The following is a 14,413-nucleotide window of genomic DNA, read 5'->3' on the forward strand; positions in this document are numbered from 1 at the left end:
GTTCACCACGAAAAACGAATGGAATCTTAATGATTGGGCTAATTGTTAGATGACTATTAAAATCAATGAGGTATGATAATTTTTCAAATAACAAAAAAGATATTCGTAATTATGTCAAATCTCATAAAATATGATTGTAATTTATCCTAGATTTAAAAATATCAAATTGGTGCACAAGATTTTTACTTTCCATAAGAGCCAAAAAAATGAGACTACCACATCCCAAAAGTCCACATAAATGTGCTAATACTCAATAATTATCATTTATATATAATAATTTTATATGAAGAAGGTGGCAGATTTGACCAGTAATGCTCTTTACTGCTGCAAGTCGTTGTGATTTGATGTATAATTAATTTTAAAAGCTTGTGATAAAATCTAAAGGTGACCCCTATTTGAGTTGGTGAATATATACACAGACGTGTGTGAGTCCATTTTGTGGTACCTAACCTCTGCGGAATGAATCAAAGAAAACAAGAAAATGAAATCTTAGGAAAGGAGTTGTGTCATTGTCTATCTCTTGTCGGGGAAAAAGACTCAAATTATCACTGCTTCTTTACTTCTTTCATTTTTTCTTTCATAATACCTTGTTTGGTATGAGAGATTTGGTGAGCAAAAACTCTTTCTTTCCTCAGATTAATTTGCCTAACACCCACTTCTTGAAATTTTAATTTGACTATTTCAATAACTATATATATATATATATATATATATTATAATTCTTGAAATAGTCCCATAATATGTACATAATTTCAATGGTATTTGGGACAACAACCGACCAATTTGCATGCGGAAAAGTAGATTCCTTCTAGACCACGGTGAGGCAATCCTAAGTACGTACTAGGTGAAGCTTCCCACAAAGTGGGCTCATCTCCTTTCTTTTAAGACAGCGCCAACACACCCTACTACCCAGTCTACCCCCCCCCCCCCCCACCCACCCACCACTACTACCACCAATCAAGAACTTCCCTTTACATATCACATGATCCACTCCAGGGGAACTCACAGCCCTGGATGCATTTCAGAGAGAGAGAGAGGTGAGTAGTTATGTAGCATGCATATATATAGTAGCAGAGAGGAGAAAATTAAAGAAATCTGATGCAAGTTGTTGATAGTTTTGGTTAATTTTGAGAGTTGAAAGACTCTTGAGAGATAGTCCAAACTGTTGAACAGAACCAGGAAGATATTGTAACAGCCGATGGTAAAATCATAAACTTTTTATTACAGGTTAGACAACAACTTCAAGAATTTATGAGCCATCATCAGCTTTACTGTGTCTGCATTAAATTCACACCTCATCTGCTTATTTCGTAGGTTCTCTCTCTCTCTCTCTCTCTCTCTCTCTCACACACACACACACACACACACACACACATAGAATAATAGCTCAGTTCTCTGTTATTTCTTGCTTGAACAGACATCATATCCATTTTCTTGCTGTTATCCTGCCTGGGTGATTATGGTTCTTGTTGAAAATTGAAGTTCACAAGCTTTTTTAATCAGGGTTTTTTTTTCTCTATATTTGTTCTTCAACAAATTTTCCAAGTGGATATTCTTCTTTCTGCTATGAATTTCTAACATTTAGTTAACTGGGCTGTCATTGGTTTATGTTAGGTTCCATTGTAATAATTTTATTTATCTATCTACTTTTTTTCCCTTAAATTTATTTTTATTTATAGTTGTATTCATGCTGTATTCAGCAGGTTTCTATGGTAGCACTGGAGTTCAAAAATTGAATCTTGATAGCTTCTTTCAGTTTTGAAGATGAAGTGTTTTCATCATTTCAAGGATAGAGTTAAAAGCAGGGTACAGAAATCAGCACCAATTTTGAAAAACCAGAACAAATCAGATACATCAGAAGCTGAGAGAGTAACAAAGTCTTCTGGTTCAGGTTCTCTGCCACGTACTATTCCTGAAATATACGAAGAGAAAGCTCAGAATTTGAGGGTGTTCACGTTTGCGGAGCTAAGGCAAGCAACAAGTAACTTCAGTAGATTACTTAAGATTGGCGAAGGCGGTTTTGGATGTGTGTACAAGGGAACCATCAAGCCTGTTGATGGCAAGGGTGAACCTTCGGTGGTTGCTATCAAGAAACTCAACAGAGACGGCTATCAGGTAAATGATCATGTAATTCTATTCCATTACAATGCTGAGGTTGTAGTACTGCAAGACGAAACATAAGTGAGCTTATCTGAACAAGTTCAGGGTCACAAGCAATGGGTAGCAGAAGTGCAGTTTCTTGGTGTGGTGGAGCATTCCAATCTTGTCAAGCTTATCGGATACTGTGCTATGGATGGAGAGAGAGGTATACAGAGGCTACTAGTGTATGAATACATGCCTAACAAAAGCCTGGAAGATCATCTTTTCAACAAGGCTCATTCTGCTCTATCCTGGGATCGGAGACTGCAGATAATGCTTGGGGCGGCACAGGGATTGGCTTATCTCCATGAAGAATTAGAAATCCAGGTTCCCTTCTTGTTTTTGTGCCCTTGATTGCTGTGTGTTTGCGGAAATGATGAATGAGTCCAGCTAACGAATTATTGATCTTTGGGAAGAGTTCATCTTTGAAACTTTAGATGAGATGGTTTGCTTTGTTCACTTAGTTCTGTTAATGGTTAGGTTATATATCGGGATTTCAAGTCATCGAATGTGCTGTTGGATGAGGAGTTCAAGCCAAAGCTTTCGGACTTTGGGCTTGCGAGGGAGGGGCCAACGCCCGGTCATACTCATGTTTCTACTGCGGTATGTCATTTTTGGTACACATAGCATAAGCATTTCATGTAAGGTCGCGTTTGGATTAACGTGTTTGAAGATAAGGATTTTAGATTCACAACAAATTCTTTTTAGCTTGTACGGAGTTCAAATGTTTGAGCGACCTCTTTTCAGTTATTATGGTGGATTTCAAATCAATCTAATCATTTCTCTAAATCCTTCCTCTGAAACGGAATATGAAGGAATTTATGAAAGATTGCATGGACTTTAAGTAACTTCTGCAACTTGCTGTCCTGTTTGTTCTGTTATATGGCTGAAACAGAAAAGATTAACTATAGACTTTCAAGAATTTGAGATCTTATTTGCAATCAGTGGTTAGTTTTCAAAAGATTGATAGCTTCTGCTTTCTGTTCATAGGTTGTTGGAACATATGGATATGCAGCCCCAGATTACATAGAGACAGGACATCTTACCTCAAAGAGTGATGTCTGGAGCTTCGGAGTTGTGTTGTATGAGATCTTGACGGGCAGACGATCCCTGGAAAGGGACCGACCCAGGTCTGAGCAGAAAATGCTGGACTGGGTGAAACAGTATCCTGCTGATAGCCGGAAATTTGGCATGATCATGGATCCGAGACTTGAGAATCAGTACTCACTCAGTGCAGCCCGTAAAATTGCCAAATTAGCCGATAGTTGTTTGGTAAAAAGTGCAAAAGACCGACCAAAGATGAGCAAGGTGGTGGAGAGCTTGAAGCAAATAGTTCAGGTTGAGAATGCTGAAAGCCCTCCCACAAAGTATTTGGAGGATGCTGAAGATAACGCAGTGGAGGAGAAGCCTGTGAAAGAGAAGGGGGCATCAGAATCAGCCAAGAGGAGAATCGCACATTTGGCTAAAATAAGTGAGAATCTGGGGGGAGTGAGTGGAAGGAGGTTTATGATCATGCAGAGGGCCAAAGTGACATAAATCAAATTTCTGTTTGTTGGAAATGCCTAAGACTTTACGGGGCTGTCGAAGAACGTAGCAGGTTGAAAGCATGTGTTGGAACTTATTTGTGACAGATTTTGAGTTGTCAGCTTAAAAGCTAGTACACTGATATAATCTAGTAGAGAACTGTCTGAAGGAATGAATCGTAGACTTCTGCTAATTGAGAAGGTATGCAGAAGGAGAAGAATTGAACTGCCAAGTTAATATATTATCACATGGTTCATCTTGGGAGTATTTTTCCCCCTACTGGAAAATTCTCATCCAGTCTTGATTTCTACTTTCATCCAATTAATTGTGCGGCAGTGTTATTTTACTTGCCATGTGTGATCGAACTCAATCTGAGCTTAAATTTCTCATACTGGTGGTTGGTTTTCTTTTCTGTAGCTATCCTTGTACTAAAGAATAACCACCTAAACGCTTGACCCAATTACCATAGCTACTTCAGTTTCTTAAAAGCAACAACTTGAATGCTCCTTAATCTATCATCTGCTGCATTATTAGATGCAGTTTCACACTCTTTAACAGACAGCAAATGCATAGGTTAGTGAAGCTGAAATACCAGGTTCCTTTCTCTTAACAGGAAAACCTGTTAACTCTTGCCTTTCTTTACTTTCGGTTCAATGTATATTGTACACAATGATCATCTAAGAGGATTTAGTATTAAAAGTTACAGAAATAAGAAACAGTGTGTTCAAATCTCAATCAAACTTTAGGATCTCAACTAGCCTACAGAGTTCCTTATGATCATCAAGTGTTAACTGAGCATAAGGAAGAACTAAATTGGTTCCCACTTAAAAGGTGTGGATACCAAAAATAATGGAGACATCTGTTCGAGGCTAATAGGGAAAAAAGAACATTAGAACCAATCTGACCAAAGTCTCTGTACACATGTGGTTGTCAATTAACTAGTCATCATCTTGTACTGCAAAATGCTGTTGCTGTCTCCCATCAAATGTTATTCGTGGGGCAAATTGCAAGATGAGATTATTAATTCAGCCTATATGAAAAATAATTAAGTCAACAGTAATGAAGTGGAACCAACAGCTCAAACTGCATATGGGAATGCATACTAGTCTTTCAAACGAAACGTAATTATCACCTGCTAATAATGAGAAATCTCAGATGGTGAGTTTGAGTCTGTTAGTCTGTGTAGACCACAGCTGTTCTCATCCCTACTCAATTTTGGCATAAGAAACACTGTAAAACCAAAGTTGTGCAAAGTTAATAAATAAATGATCTGACAGACTGAACTAGTGCATTCGAAGCAGTTACATTCTTCAGAGCAAGCAGTTTTAGACACAAATGATAATGAGGAGAGATAAATTCTGGGTGAAAGTGTATCCAAAGCTTCAGGAAGCACTTCATGAAGAACCTAGAACTTGCTCTAATTCTACATAAAAAAATGGTTAGTTAACTAAATATACAAAGGACAGTTTCATACTTCACAATATGTAGAAGTGCCCCAAAAGTAATTAAGATTTCACAAGAACCATACAACATTGATCCGAGTTCAGAAGAGAGGTGCTGATACTAAGTGAAACTGCAAGTGTTGACCAAGTTCTTTCCTTCCTATACATAGAATATCAATTTAAGAAGATTAAAAATCTCCTTGTTATGAGAGAGAATTCTTACCTCCATTTATAAGACTACTCTCTCAAGGTCAATATGATTTCAACACATAGAGACTGGGGTAGTCGGTCCAGGTCATAAGACATTTGCCAAATTGAACACCCATCACCTCACCTGAATAGGCATTAAAGTGAGGTCATGAGAATTTGCCAACCTCAGTTATTGTCACCTAATAAAACACGATAAAAATGGCAGGACATTAAAATTTATGTTCTCAGCAGAGATATATGCAATATTTTATAACCTTAAGTGAAGCAAACCATACACACTAGCAAAAAAGAAGAATGGTGCAGAACTAGTGATTCGGCTTGCTCTCTTCTCATTCATCAAATTGAGCAAAACCTGAAAGAATAACAGAAATTGGTACAGACGAGTAAAAAGACAAGCAAATAGTTAACTAAATGGAGTGCTAATTTTATCAAACTCAACTTGTCCACATTGAGAAAAATCTACCTCAGAGCCAGACCAAGATTATTATTGAAAATGCAAATTTAACAGATAAAAACATATAAAGCATTAAGACATGAAGGGTTTATAAAATCAAGGTGCTTCTTGACATGGAACATCTTTTCCTCCCCTAAACTGATTGCTTTGTGTTTTTGAATACCAATAGGCTTTGTCTTATATAACTGAAGACATTCTTAAACATAAAATATTTTATAGTGCCTCATGATCAACTATTACATTAGTAAAAACAATAATCAGAATAGAATGTGCATGCCAGTTGATGCTGAGAATCGAGACAGGATATTATATGCAGTGAAGCATGTCCTACCATTCCATGCACCAAACTTGCTTTTACAACATTGCAAGATTTATTTGTTTATCTGCAATTATATATATATATATATTATATATATACGTGTATACATCTACATAGTATGATCCATCCCAAATAAAAATCTTACTTTTAGACTCTAGAAGTCGAGCCAAATTCAGATAAGGAGCTTGCGACCAAATCATATGACTATAACTTATGCCTTTGACTTTGGCAACAAAATCTAATATTGTACAGGATTTGCAGTGAAAATAGAGTCAATAAACATTATCTTTGAATAACTTGATGCCCAACATGTAGCTAAACAAGAATTACCTTTCAACCGTTAAATATCAATGGTAATAGCATTAGCATGCCATTCTAAATTTGAAATTCAACAGTTTGGCGAGTCATTGACGAATAAGTTATCGTTCCTCATAAAAGAAACCTACAAGAGGCACATTGAGGAGTCATTCGTTCAGACTTCCAGATTCTGATCCAGGTGTAAGTTCCAGCTGGTGTACCGAAGATGTCTTTATATAGCAAAACCAAACACTATCAAGCAGTCATTTCATATACTCATCTGCTGATGGCTTCTGCGTTGTGCTGGACTGATTGTCAGCGAATTCAAAAAGGTCAAAGCTTGTTTTCTGATACATCCTATTTCTATGTATAAAGTCATATGTTATGTACATTAGGAAGTCTATAAAGAGACTCTTCCCTGTTATTTCTTTTGTACAATCAATATCTTCTTCTATATCATGATATGCTTTTTCCAAAATCTTATATGTTATTTCATCAAACTCAAAGGGAATCTCCCTCAACTTCTTTGCCCACATCGCCGTCCTGTGCGGTAACCCTTGCTTGCGTAGGTTGGACAATAATAGGTTAGTTGTAACTACATCTGGAATAAAGGCCATCTTAAGTAATTTTCCGGTCAAGATCATTGCACGATCTAGTATATCATGGCAGACACCATTCATCAGAGTATTGTAGGTAACTGTATCTGGAACTATTCCAGTAGAAATAAGCTCATCAAACATCATAATAGCTCGATTCATCCTCTGGCTTCTGCAGTAACCATGAATCTGTATGTTATAGGTTGTAACATCTGGGTCCCAACCACTAGACAGCATTGTGTTTGCCAAATACTCCGCATTTAACATGTCAAACTGCCTGCAGTATCCACTGATCAAAGTGTTGTAAGTCACAATATCTGGGGTAAAGCCATGTCTTTGCATTTCAATGTAGGTCTCTGTTGCCGACTTCATCCTGCCCTGTTTACAGAACCCCTTGATAATAATGTTGTAGGTGAGACGATCTGGCAGCAGACCCCTCTCCCTCATCTCCATTTCCAACTTCAATGCTTCATTTAGTTTGCCACAGTTGCAAAAACCAGAAATTAACGAATTGTAAGCAAAGTTATTAGGAACAAGTCCTTTGCTCGTCATTTTTAAGAACATATCATAAGCCTCTTCAACAAAACCTCCTTTAGCAAGTCCATCAATGAATGCAGAAAATGCAACAGCATCAGGAGCCATCCCCAGCACCTCCATTTCTCTCCACAGACCCTGAGCTCTCATCATATCCCCTTTCTTGAAATACCCATCTAGAACCACAGTAAAAGCCACTTTACTGACGGGATAACCCTTTTCTATCATCTCATATATAAGAGAGTTGGCTTCTTGGAGCCTTCCAATTTTAGTCAAGCCTAGAAGAAGTGAAGTACAGGTAGAAGCTGAAGGAGTTAGGCCAAATTTCACCATAATGTTATAGACTTCAAAAGCTTTGTCTTCTAACCCTGCTTTGCCATAGGCAACAATTAAGGAATTAAATGCTATTACACTAACAGGAACCCCTTTCTCAAGCATATTCTCCAACAATTCCAAAGCTTCATCTAATCTCCCTGCCCAACATAGTCCTCCAATTGATATATCAGACAATGAAGAATCTGGAACCAATCCAATCATTGATAGGTTCCTGAGCAATTGTTCCCCATCCTCCTCCTTGCCATACTTGTAATGTCCTGCAGCTAAAATGTTGAAAGTCACACTATCAGGAGCCACACCTTTGCTTCTCATCTCTTCATAAAGCATATTTGCCAGACCAATTTCTCTTGCCTTAACATAGCCATCCATCAAAGCGTTATACAACGCAGTGTTTGGAAACACTCCAATTTCTTGCATCCCATCAAAGATTTTTCTGGCTTCGGCAATATTACCCTCCTTGCAGAAGGCATTTATGATTGTACTAAATGTGGCGGGGCTTGGGTTGCAACCACTTTCAACCATCAGATGCACCCAATTTAATGCATCCAAAGTCCAACCCCTAACACAATACGCATTGATTAAAATGTTATACGTATGCACATCTGGTTCACATCCAAACTTCTGCATTACATACAACAAACTTTCTCCAATCCTTATGCATCCTCTTCTACAAAAGCCAAGAATCATCATATTGTATATATAAATTGAAGGAATGGGTCCTTTACAAACCATGTCTCTATACAACTTCCACACACTGCCACAATAACCAAATCTAAGCAACAATTTTAACAGAACACAAATTGCTGAAACACTCGGCCTCCGACCAACTTCTCTCATTCTACCCAAAACCTCCAAGGCACAAGATGCCATTTCCGCTTTTGTAAAAGAGCGCATTAATGCATCAAGAATGAAAAAGTCCAGTGCATCCTTAAAATACTCTTGCCACACAATATTATAGCTCCTTTCCTCTCCTATTTCCTGAATCACCCACCCGAGCACATCTTGGGCCATAAGCCTAAATTCTTCAGCCACTAATAAATGCACAGCAACACAACATTGTCGAACTACACCATCTGAATGATCACGAAAGACATATTTGAAAAATGCAATTGCAGCCTCCTCTTTCAAAAGCAATTTCATGATCTTTACCAGGGCAAACGCGCAGAAATTGCTGGAAAATCCCTGTAAAAGATACCCTTTCCCCTGTTTGATAATCTTTGAAATTCCAACAGCGAGTTTACGCCTCTCATTCGAATTAATCACAGTGTTGAACGAGTCATCGTCGTAACTACTGCTGAAAGGTGAAAACTGTCCAAGAAAATCGAATTTTGAGGCAACACGAAACGAGCTCGAGCTGTTAAAGCAAACAAACTGAATCAACTGAGGACAAATTCTTAGTCTATCGCGGGGAACAGACCGAAAGTGAACAAGCGCTTCTGAGCTTATGTGGAGAAAGAGAGGGAAAGAAGGGCAGACCTTAAGATTGCTACGCACAGCAGCAGACATCCGCAATGCTCGCCGGTATTTGCGTCGGAAAATGGGGCCTCCGGCGTACGGTGTCTGAAGAGGGTTTTGGCTTTTGGGTTTACGGCTTCATTCCATTACCGCTGAAATTGAAACGAGCCGTGGGAAAACAAAGAACCCCATGGATTTGGGCCTCCAAATAGTTCCCCTGGGCTTGATTGCAATCTCAAGCCCATTAATCTCGGCTCTCGCCCTGTTTGTTTATGTTTTCATTTTCAATTTTCAGTGATAAATATGTATTTTTAATTTTGTTTAGATTTTTATGTAATAATTAAAGTGTGTTTAAATTATTTTAAGAGATTATTTTAAATTATAGTGTCAAATTAATATATTCTTAACGAGAATACTTTAAAAAAAAAAGAAAGAATACTAACTATTGTGTTTCATAGAAATCAAACTCATAGTCAATAAGGCCTAATTTAGTTGGTGAAACTGAAATCTCGTCACTGTAGAGGTTATGGGTATGAACATTGCTATATGCATAGAATATTGTTTTACTATATAGTAGGTGTTGTCTATTGTAATAGTAAGTTTTGTTTTATTTTCATTAATAATAATTTATTGATTCAAATAAAAAAAAATTCTAACTCAAAATTTTGACTCTAAATCTTTAAATTATATATCAATTCAAGCACCACATTTTCGCTTGTGCAACCACTACAAGCACAATGATCGCTACACGGACTAACACTACGTACATAATTGACTAACACTATAAATTGTAAAAATATTTCATAAAATACTTTTAATAAATATAATTAAATACCCTCTAAAATCAACATTTGAAGAACAATACGAGTTGTAATATGATGAGTATTTGATGATTTTTGCTTAACCAGTTTTTCAACTTCTTTTTCATGGTATAAGTGTTGGATTTATTGAGATATTACCCTCTTGAAAAAACTAAAGTTTGTATAATTTTTAATTAAAAAGTATTATACAGTTGAATTTTTATAAAAAAAATATATATTATGGGTACTATGTACATACTATATATAATGTCACATAATTAAATTGGTGAGAAATTAATTCATTTCATTCCTGTTTATAAGGGGGTGATTGTTGGCCCACTTCCATGGCCCAAAGCCCACCAAAGTCTGTTACCCACTTGGGGGTCAGTGGTTGGGTTAAAGATGTTTCGGTTACATGTTGATATCATATCTACACGTATATTGTACGTGGTATGTTTTTAAATTATGGATTGATTTAATTATATTATTTAAAAAATATATATATCAATGTGATACTAAAATATGATAAAAGATTTATATTACTTTGTCCATGATTTTTGACAACTTGGCTACATGGCAGGGTCAGATGTATTTTTCGTATTCTAGAGATCGTATATTTTTGGTCTCATTGATACAAGATTCTCATTAATGATTTTATAGATTATAAAAAATTCTCAATTTTAGTTCTATGTAAAATTTCGTTCATATTTTAACGAAAAAGGTAGCACGTGGCTTAGTATTTTGACAAAAAATAACTTATGAGATCACTAATATATATAGAGTAAAAAATGTTATTTTTCCTTGCATGGCCTATGGTTTTTATACCAAATTGCATATGATGATATGGTGACAACTACTCTATTTGAATTTTGCAGTTAGAAACTCACCAATTTTTATTTTTTTTAATAGCAGCCATTTATTATATCATTTAATATTTAATTTAAATTCAAATATTAATTCAATACATTAATATTTTAAAATAATAAATATATTCAAACGAGAAAAAAAAAGAAAATACTAAAACAATAGACATATACATATATTTTGAGACTCAAATTCACAATATTTTAATTATGAGACGCGAACTTTACCATATAAATAATTTATACACATATATGCATTCAAGAATCAATTTAATGTTGAAAATACATATGGCTATGGTTGGTGATATGGTGTTGTTTTTCAGGTTCTTTGGTTGATCTGAGACAGTGGAAATATGAAGAGGTGTTGAGTGTTGATCATAAGAGAACTGAAAATATAATAAATATTTGGTATTATTGTTATAATTAGTTGAAAACTATTACAATTTTGAAAAGAAAATATATATTATAAGAAAAAACCCCATAAATAATACTCTTGAAATTTTTATTTTTAAAGATTTTCAGCAGCTAGAAATGGTTTCTCTAGGTATGAAAATTCATCTCCTTGATAAATTTAATTAAATGGGATATTTCCTTTTTCTAAACTTGGAAAATTAAATTCCACACATCTATATCTATACTATTTATAAAGTAAGAAATTCTTACTATCATGGTTGGTAATACTACTCGTTTTCTTCACAAATAATCATATTTTTAAATTAATTAGTTTATTAATAATTTTCTATTCATACAAATTTAAAAAATATTAATTTTATCATTTTATCCTTTTTTTTTTTCAATGAACGAAAGAAATATAATAAAAATTTAAATTATACGTACGATCGAGTGTGCTCTAATGGCTAGTTTAAATGAATTCTTAGTTTGCAAGAGAAATTGATCCGAAAAACAAAATATAAAAAACAGCAAGAAAACCTTACACAATGCTTCTACTTCCATAGATTAGCATTCAAACACCCCAAGATTTATAGCTGATGACATCCCAATAGAGGACTCTCAATCCTCTCATCATCATATACACATTCAGATGCCATGATCTTGATCAGCACACCAAATTAAGAAAAGTGAAAATCAAAATTGTGGGATGGACATAAATGATCTCATCCAACTCCTTCTGCCCATCTCTCCTTTTACAGATCAAACCTTTTCAATTTATGTATATATAGTTCTTATGTGTAAATCTCAGGCCACAGCCACTGTCCCTGTTCTTACAGCTTTGTTGGTGTCAGATTCTTTAGCTGGGTCTGATGAGGTTTGTCTGTTTGATCTCTTGGAGGAGCTGGAAACCTTCCATCTCCTCTCGACTTCTTCGTCCATTTCAATCTGTTCTTGCCTGCACTCTTGGCTGCAAAATGGTGTGTTCCCTCTGTAGATTCAAGGATTGGAGAAATTGATTAATGTCACATAATTATGTAATAATTAAGCAAAGTAAGGATTATTACCAAAATCCCAGAAAAGTGTTTATGTATGGATATATGTATACCTGTACATGAAAATGTCCGTGTTGTGGTTGAGTGGTCTGTGGCAAAGGAAGCAAGAATCAAGAAAATGGGGTTGGTAGTTGTCGTAGTCGCAGTATGCCGCAGCTGACCTCATTCTTGCTTTTTATATGGGGTTTATGGGCGGAGGAAGTGGTGGTTCACGGCGGCGGAGGTGGTGGGAGAGAGTTGTGAGTGATTGTGGTGGTGGGAGGGGAAGGATAACAAGGGGTGGGAGTGGTTTTATATAGTGGGAAGGGGTGGCTATAGCTAATCTTGGGTGGTGGATGGAGCAGCAACACCCGTTGACTTTGACTAATCACATTTCTTCACAAGTTTGGGGTGAGAGGCTTTTATTGGTTGAGAGCGATTGGGGTGCATTGGGTGGTGGAGCAGCGGAAGATGACTAAAGTAGTATTATAAAAACCAGTGGCTGTTTACTTTTCCCCAAATCCAAGGGGTTGAGTGTTCTGTTCAGTACAATGCATCTGCTCTGCTGCCCACATTGTCATTCTCTTTTTACTTTTTTGCATTTTGCCCCCTTGTATTTAAGGGAATCTCTCATAGGCCCATAAACTTTTTTTTATTTCTTTCTAACATGTGTGTGTATATATATATTTCTAATTTTTTTGGTTTTAACTTTTCAAGGAAAATTATAATAGTAAATTAAAATTTTGAGCACAATAAAAAATACTCTATATACATAGTGTTCTAGAACAAATTTTATTAATTTTAGTCATATATTTACGGTCTTTAATCACTGATAATATGTTGAAAAAAATTATATTTTCAGATAGTGTTCAATTTAATACATATATATATACATAAATCATAATTTTCTCCCTAGAAAAAAAGTTTAAAAGAATGACAATAAATTCAAGTTACATATGAACATAAACCAAATAACGCTGATTTAAAAGCCTTAACTAGGTTCGTCAGTGTGCATTCTTTTGGTATTTTGGATTTACATCTGCTTTGAATTTGAATGTATTAAATTTTATGTATATATCCAATTTATTATATTCCAATTAAAAGGTTTTTTTTTTAATAACTTTGAATCCGACTCGTTGTCATTCCTACAATTTGTTGAGGCAAAAACACAAATCCAAGAAAATTTTAGTGGTAAAAAAGAAAAGCCCATTGAATTGCAAAAACAAGAAACAAAAGAATGACATCTTGAAAAAGGTGGAAACCAAAAACCACTAAAACCCCATCAATCATTACATCATGGCACCTAAAAATTCCATGATTTCTACTCACACACACTTTTTGTCTTTTTCCCATCACACCACCTTGGAGCTGCGTAGGATTGGGTCCCACCACAACCCCAATTGCTCACCTCAATCATGGGTCCCGCCTCCTCCCATCATAAACCAACAAAACAAGTGGAGCCCACTTGGGGGACCGATTGTGGACGTTGGATTGGATTATGGGATGGGGTGGGGTGGGGTTGGGTTTCAGATCAACGCCATTGTCTCTCCGGCTGCCCGTTGCCCGCGGGCAGCTAATAATATTCTCCTTACCTCTTTTCTTAATTCAATTTGGCTTTGAGGTTGAAAGATTTGGGGGTTACAGTTACACGTGCGGCACTGAGATGTCACCAGCGGAGCATCCAATAATTGCTCCCCATGCTACGTGGCGTTTGGATGCTTCTCGTGCTACGTTGTGGGAGATGTCACTGTTCCCTAGGTCATGCGATGGACGGCTAGGATCAGATCAGCCTGGTGCAACGTGATCCACTATGACTGGTGCAGAATTTGCACCATTGATGTCCAATGAATTATTATTACATTTTTCCTTTTTTTGGGATAAATTTTATCATTACACTTGTTAATAAGATTACGACGAGGATAGAATAGTAATTAACATCACCTTTAAGAGTGTACGGAAAGAGTATAATTTGAGTGGGGTGTTTTGTAGGCATATATGGTGATTTTATTAGATAATTATT

At 36.0% G+C, this 14,413-nt stretch overlaps 3 protein-coding genes across 17 annotated transcripts; 1 reads left to right on the forward strand and 2 right to left on the reverse strand.

Moving 5' to 3' along the window:
* The first annotated feature begins 978 nt into the window (after positions 1 to 978).
* On the forward strand, positions 979 to 4,052 carry LOC105167457 (putative serine/threonine-protein kinase PBL19). Of its 8 annotated transcripts, none has more exons than XM_020694006.2 (6): positions 979 to 1,037; positions 1,228 to 1,310; positions 1,704 to 2,115; positions 2,206 to 2,466; positions 2,620 to 2,742; positions 3,130 to 4,052. In XM_020694006.2, exons 3-6 carry the CDS (start codon positions 1,765 to 1,767, stop codon positions 3,673 to 3,675), a joined length of 1,281 nt encoding a protein of 426 aa, XP_020549665.1. In that variant the 5' UTR covers positions 979 to 1,037; positions 1,228 to 1,310; positions 1,704 to 1,764; the 3' UTR covers positions 3,676 to 4,052. The 8 variants fall into 8 exon arrangements, with proteins under 8 accessions (XP_020549665.1, XP_020549667.1, XP_011085525.1 ...); XM_020694008.2 differs by having other exon boundaries at positions 991 to 1,037; positions 1,701 to 2,115; XM_011087223.3 differs by lacking the exon at positions 979 to 1,037 and having other exon boundaries at positions 1,044 to 1,314.
* Positions 4,053 to 4,241: 189 nt separating this feature from the next.
* On the reverse strand, positions 4,242 to 9,481 carry LOC105167520 (uncharacterized). 8 transcript variants are annotated; one of them, XM_088879823.1, is made up of 6 exons: positions 9,328 to 9,481; positions 6,419 to 9,205; positions 5,570 to 5,667; positions 5,329 to 5,439; positions 4,796 to 4,893; positions 4,242 to 4,693 (listed from the first exon to the last, which is right to left on the reverse strand). In XM_088879823.1, the coding sequence occupies exon 2, from the start codon at positions 8,989 to 8,991 to the stop codon at positions 6,649 to 6,651; it is 2,343 nt and encodes a 780-aa protein (XP_088735949.1). In that variant the 5' UTR covers positions 8,992 to 9,205; positions 9,328 to 9,481; the 3' UTR covers positions 4,242 to 4,693; positions 4,796 to 4,893; positions 5,329 to 5,439; positions 5,570 to 5,667; positions 6,419 to 6,648. The 8 variants fall into 8 exon arrangements, with proteins under 8 accessions (XP_088735949.1, XP_020549654.1, XP_088735943.1 ...); XM_020693995.2 differs by having other exon boundaries at positions 6,419 to 9,159; positions 9,328 to 9,468; XM_088879817.1 differs by having other exon boundaries at positions 5,595 to 5,667; positions 6,419 to 9,474.
* Positions 9,482 to 11,900: 2,419 nt separating this feature from the next.
* On the reverse strand, positions 11,901 to 12,694 carry LOC105167450 (FCS-Like Zinc finger 3). Its single transcript, XM_011087184.3, has 2 exons — positions 12,468 to 12,694; positions 11,901 to 12,350 (listed from the first exon to the last, which is right to left on the reverse strand). The coding sequence occupies exons 1-2, from the start codon at positions 12,578 to 12,580 to the stop codon at positions 12,167 to 12,169; spliced, it is 297 nt and encodes a 98-aa protein (XP_011085486.1). The 5' UTR covers positions 12,581 to 12,694; the 3' UTR covers positions 11,901 to 12,166.
* Between the last annotated feature and the right edge of the window lie 1,719 nt (positions 12,695 to 14,413).

Source organism: Sesamum indicum, linkage group LG1 (assembly GCF_026168435.1).
Source record: "Sesamum indicum cultivar Baizhima isolate 11 linkage group LG1, ASM2616843v1, whole genome shotgun sequence".
Taxonomy (NCBI): Eukaryota; Viridiplantae; Streptophyta; class Magnoliopsida; order Lamiales; family Pedaliaceae; genus Sesamum; species Sesamum indicum.

What these genes read in the sequence shown, in the direction of transcription:
- LOC105167457 (XM_020694006.2), top strand. Translation starts at nt 1,765, where the DNA reads ATGAAGTGTTTTCATCATTTCAAGGATAGAGTTAAAAGCAGGGTACAG. An exon ending in ATGAAGAATTAGAAATCCAG is followed by an intron (nt 2,467 to 2,619) that starts GTTCCCTTCTTG and finishes GTTAATGGTTAG; the next exon opens with GTTATATATCGGGATTTCAA. An exon ending in ATACTCATGTTTCTACTGCG is followed by an intron (nt 2,743 to 3,129) that starts GTATGTCATTTT and finishes TTCTGTTCATAG; the next exon opens with GTTGTTGGAACATATGGATA.
- LOC105167520 (XM_011087303.3), bottom strand. Translation starts at nt 9,357, where the DNA reads ATGTCTGCTGCTGTGCGTAGCAATCTTAAGGTCTGCCCTTCTTTCCCT.
- LOC105167450 (XM_011087184.3), bottom strand. Translation starts at nt 12,580, where the DNA reads ATGAGGTCAGCTGCGGCATACTGCGACTACGACAACTACCAACCCCAT. An exon ending in ACGGACATTTTCATGTACAG is followed by an intron (nt 12,351 to 12,467) that starts GTATACATATAT and finishes TTGAATCTACAG; the next exon opens with AGGGAACACACCATTTTGCA.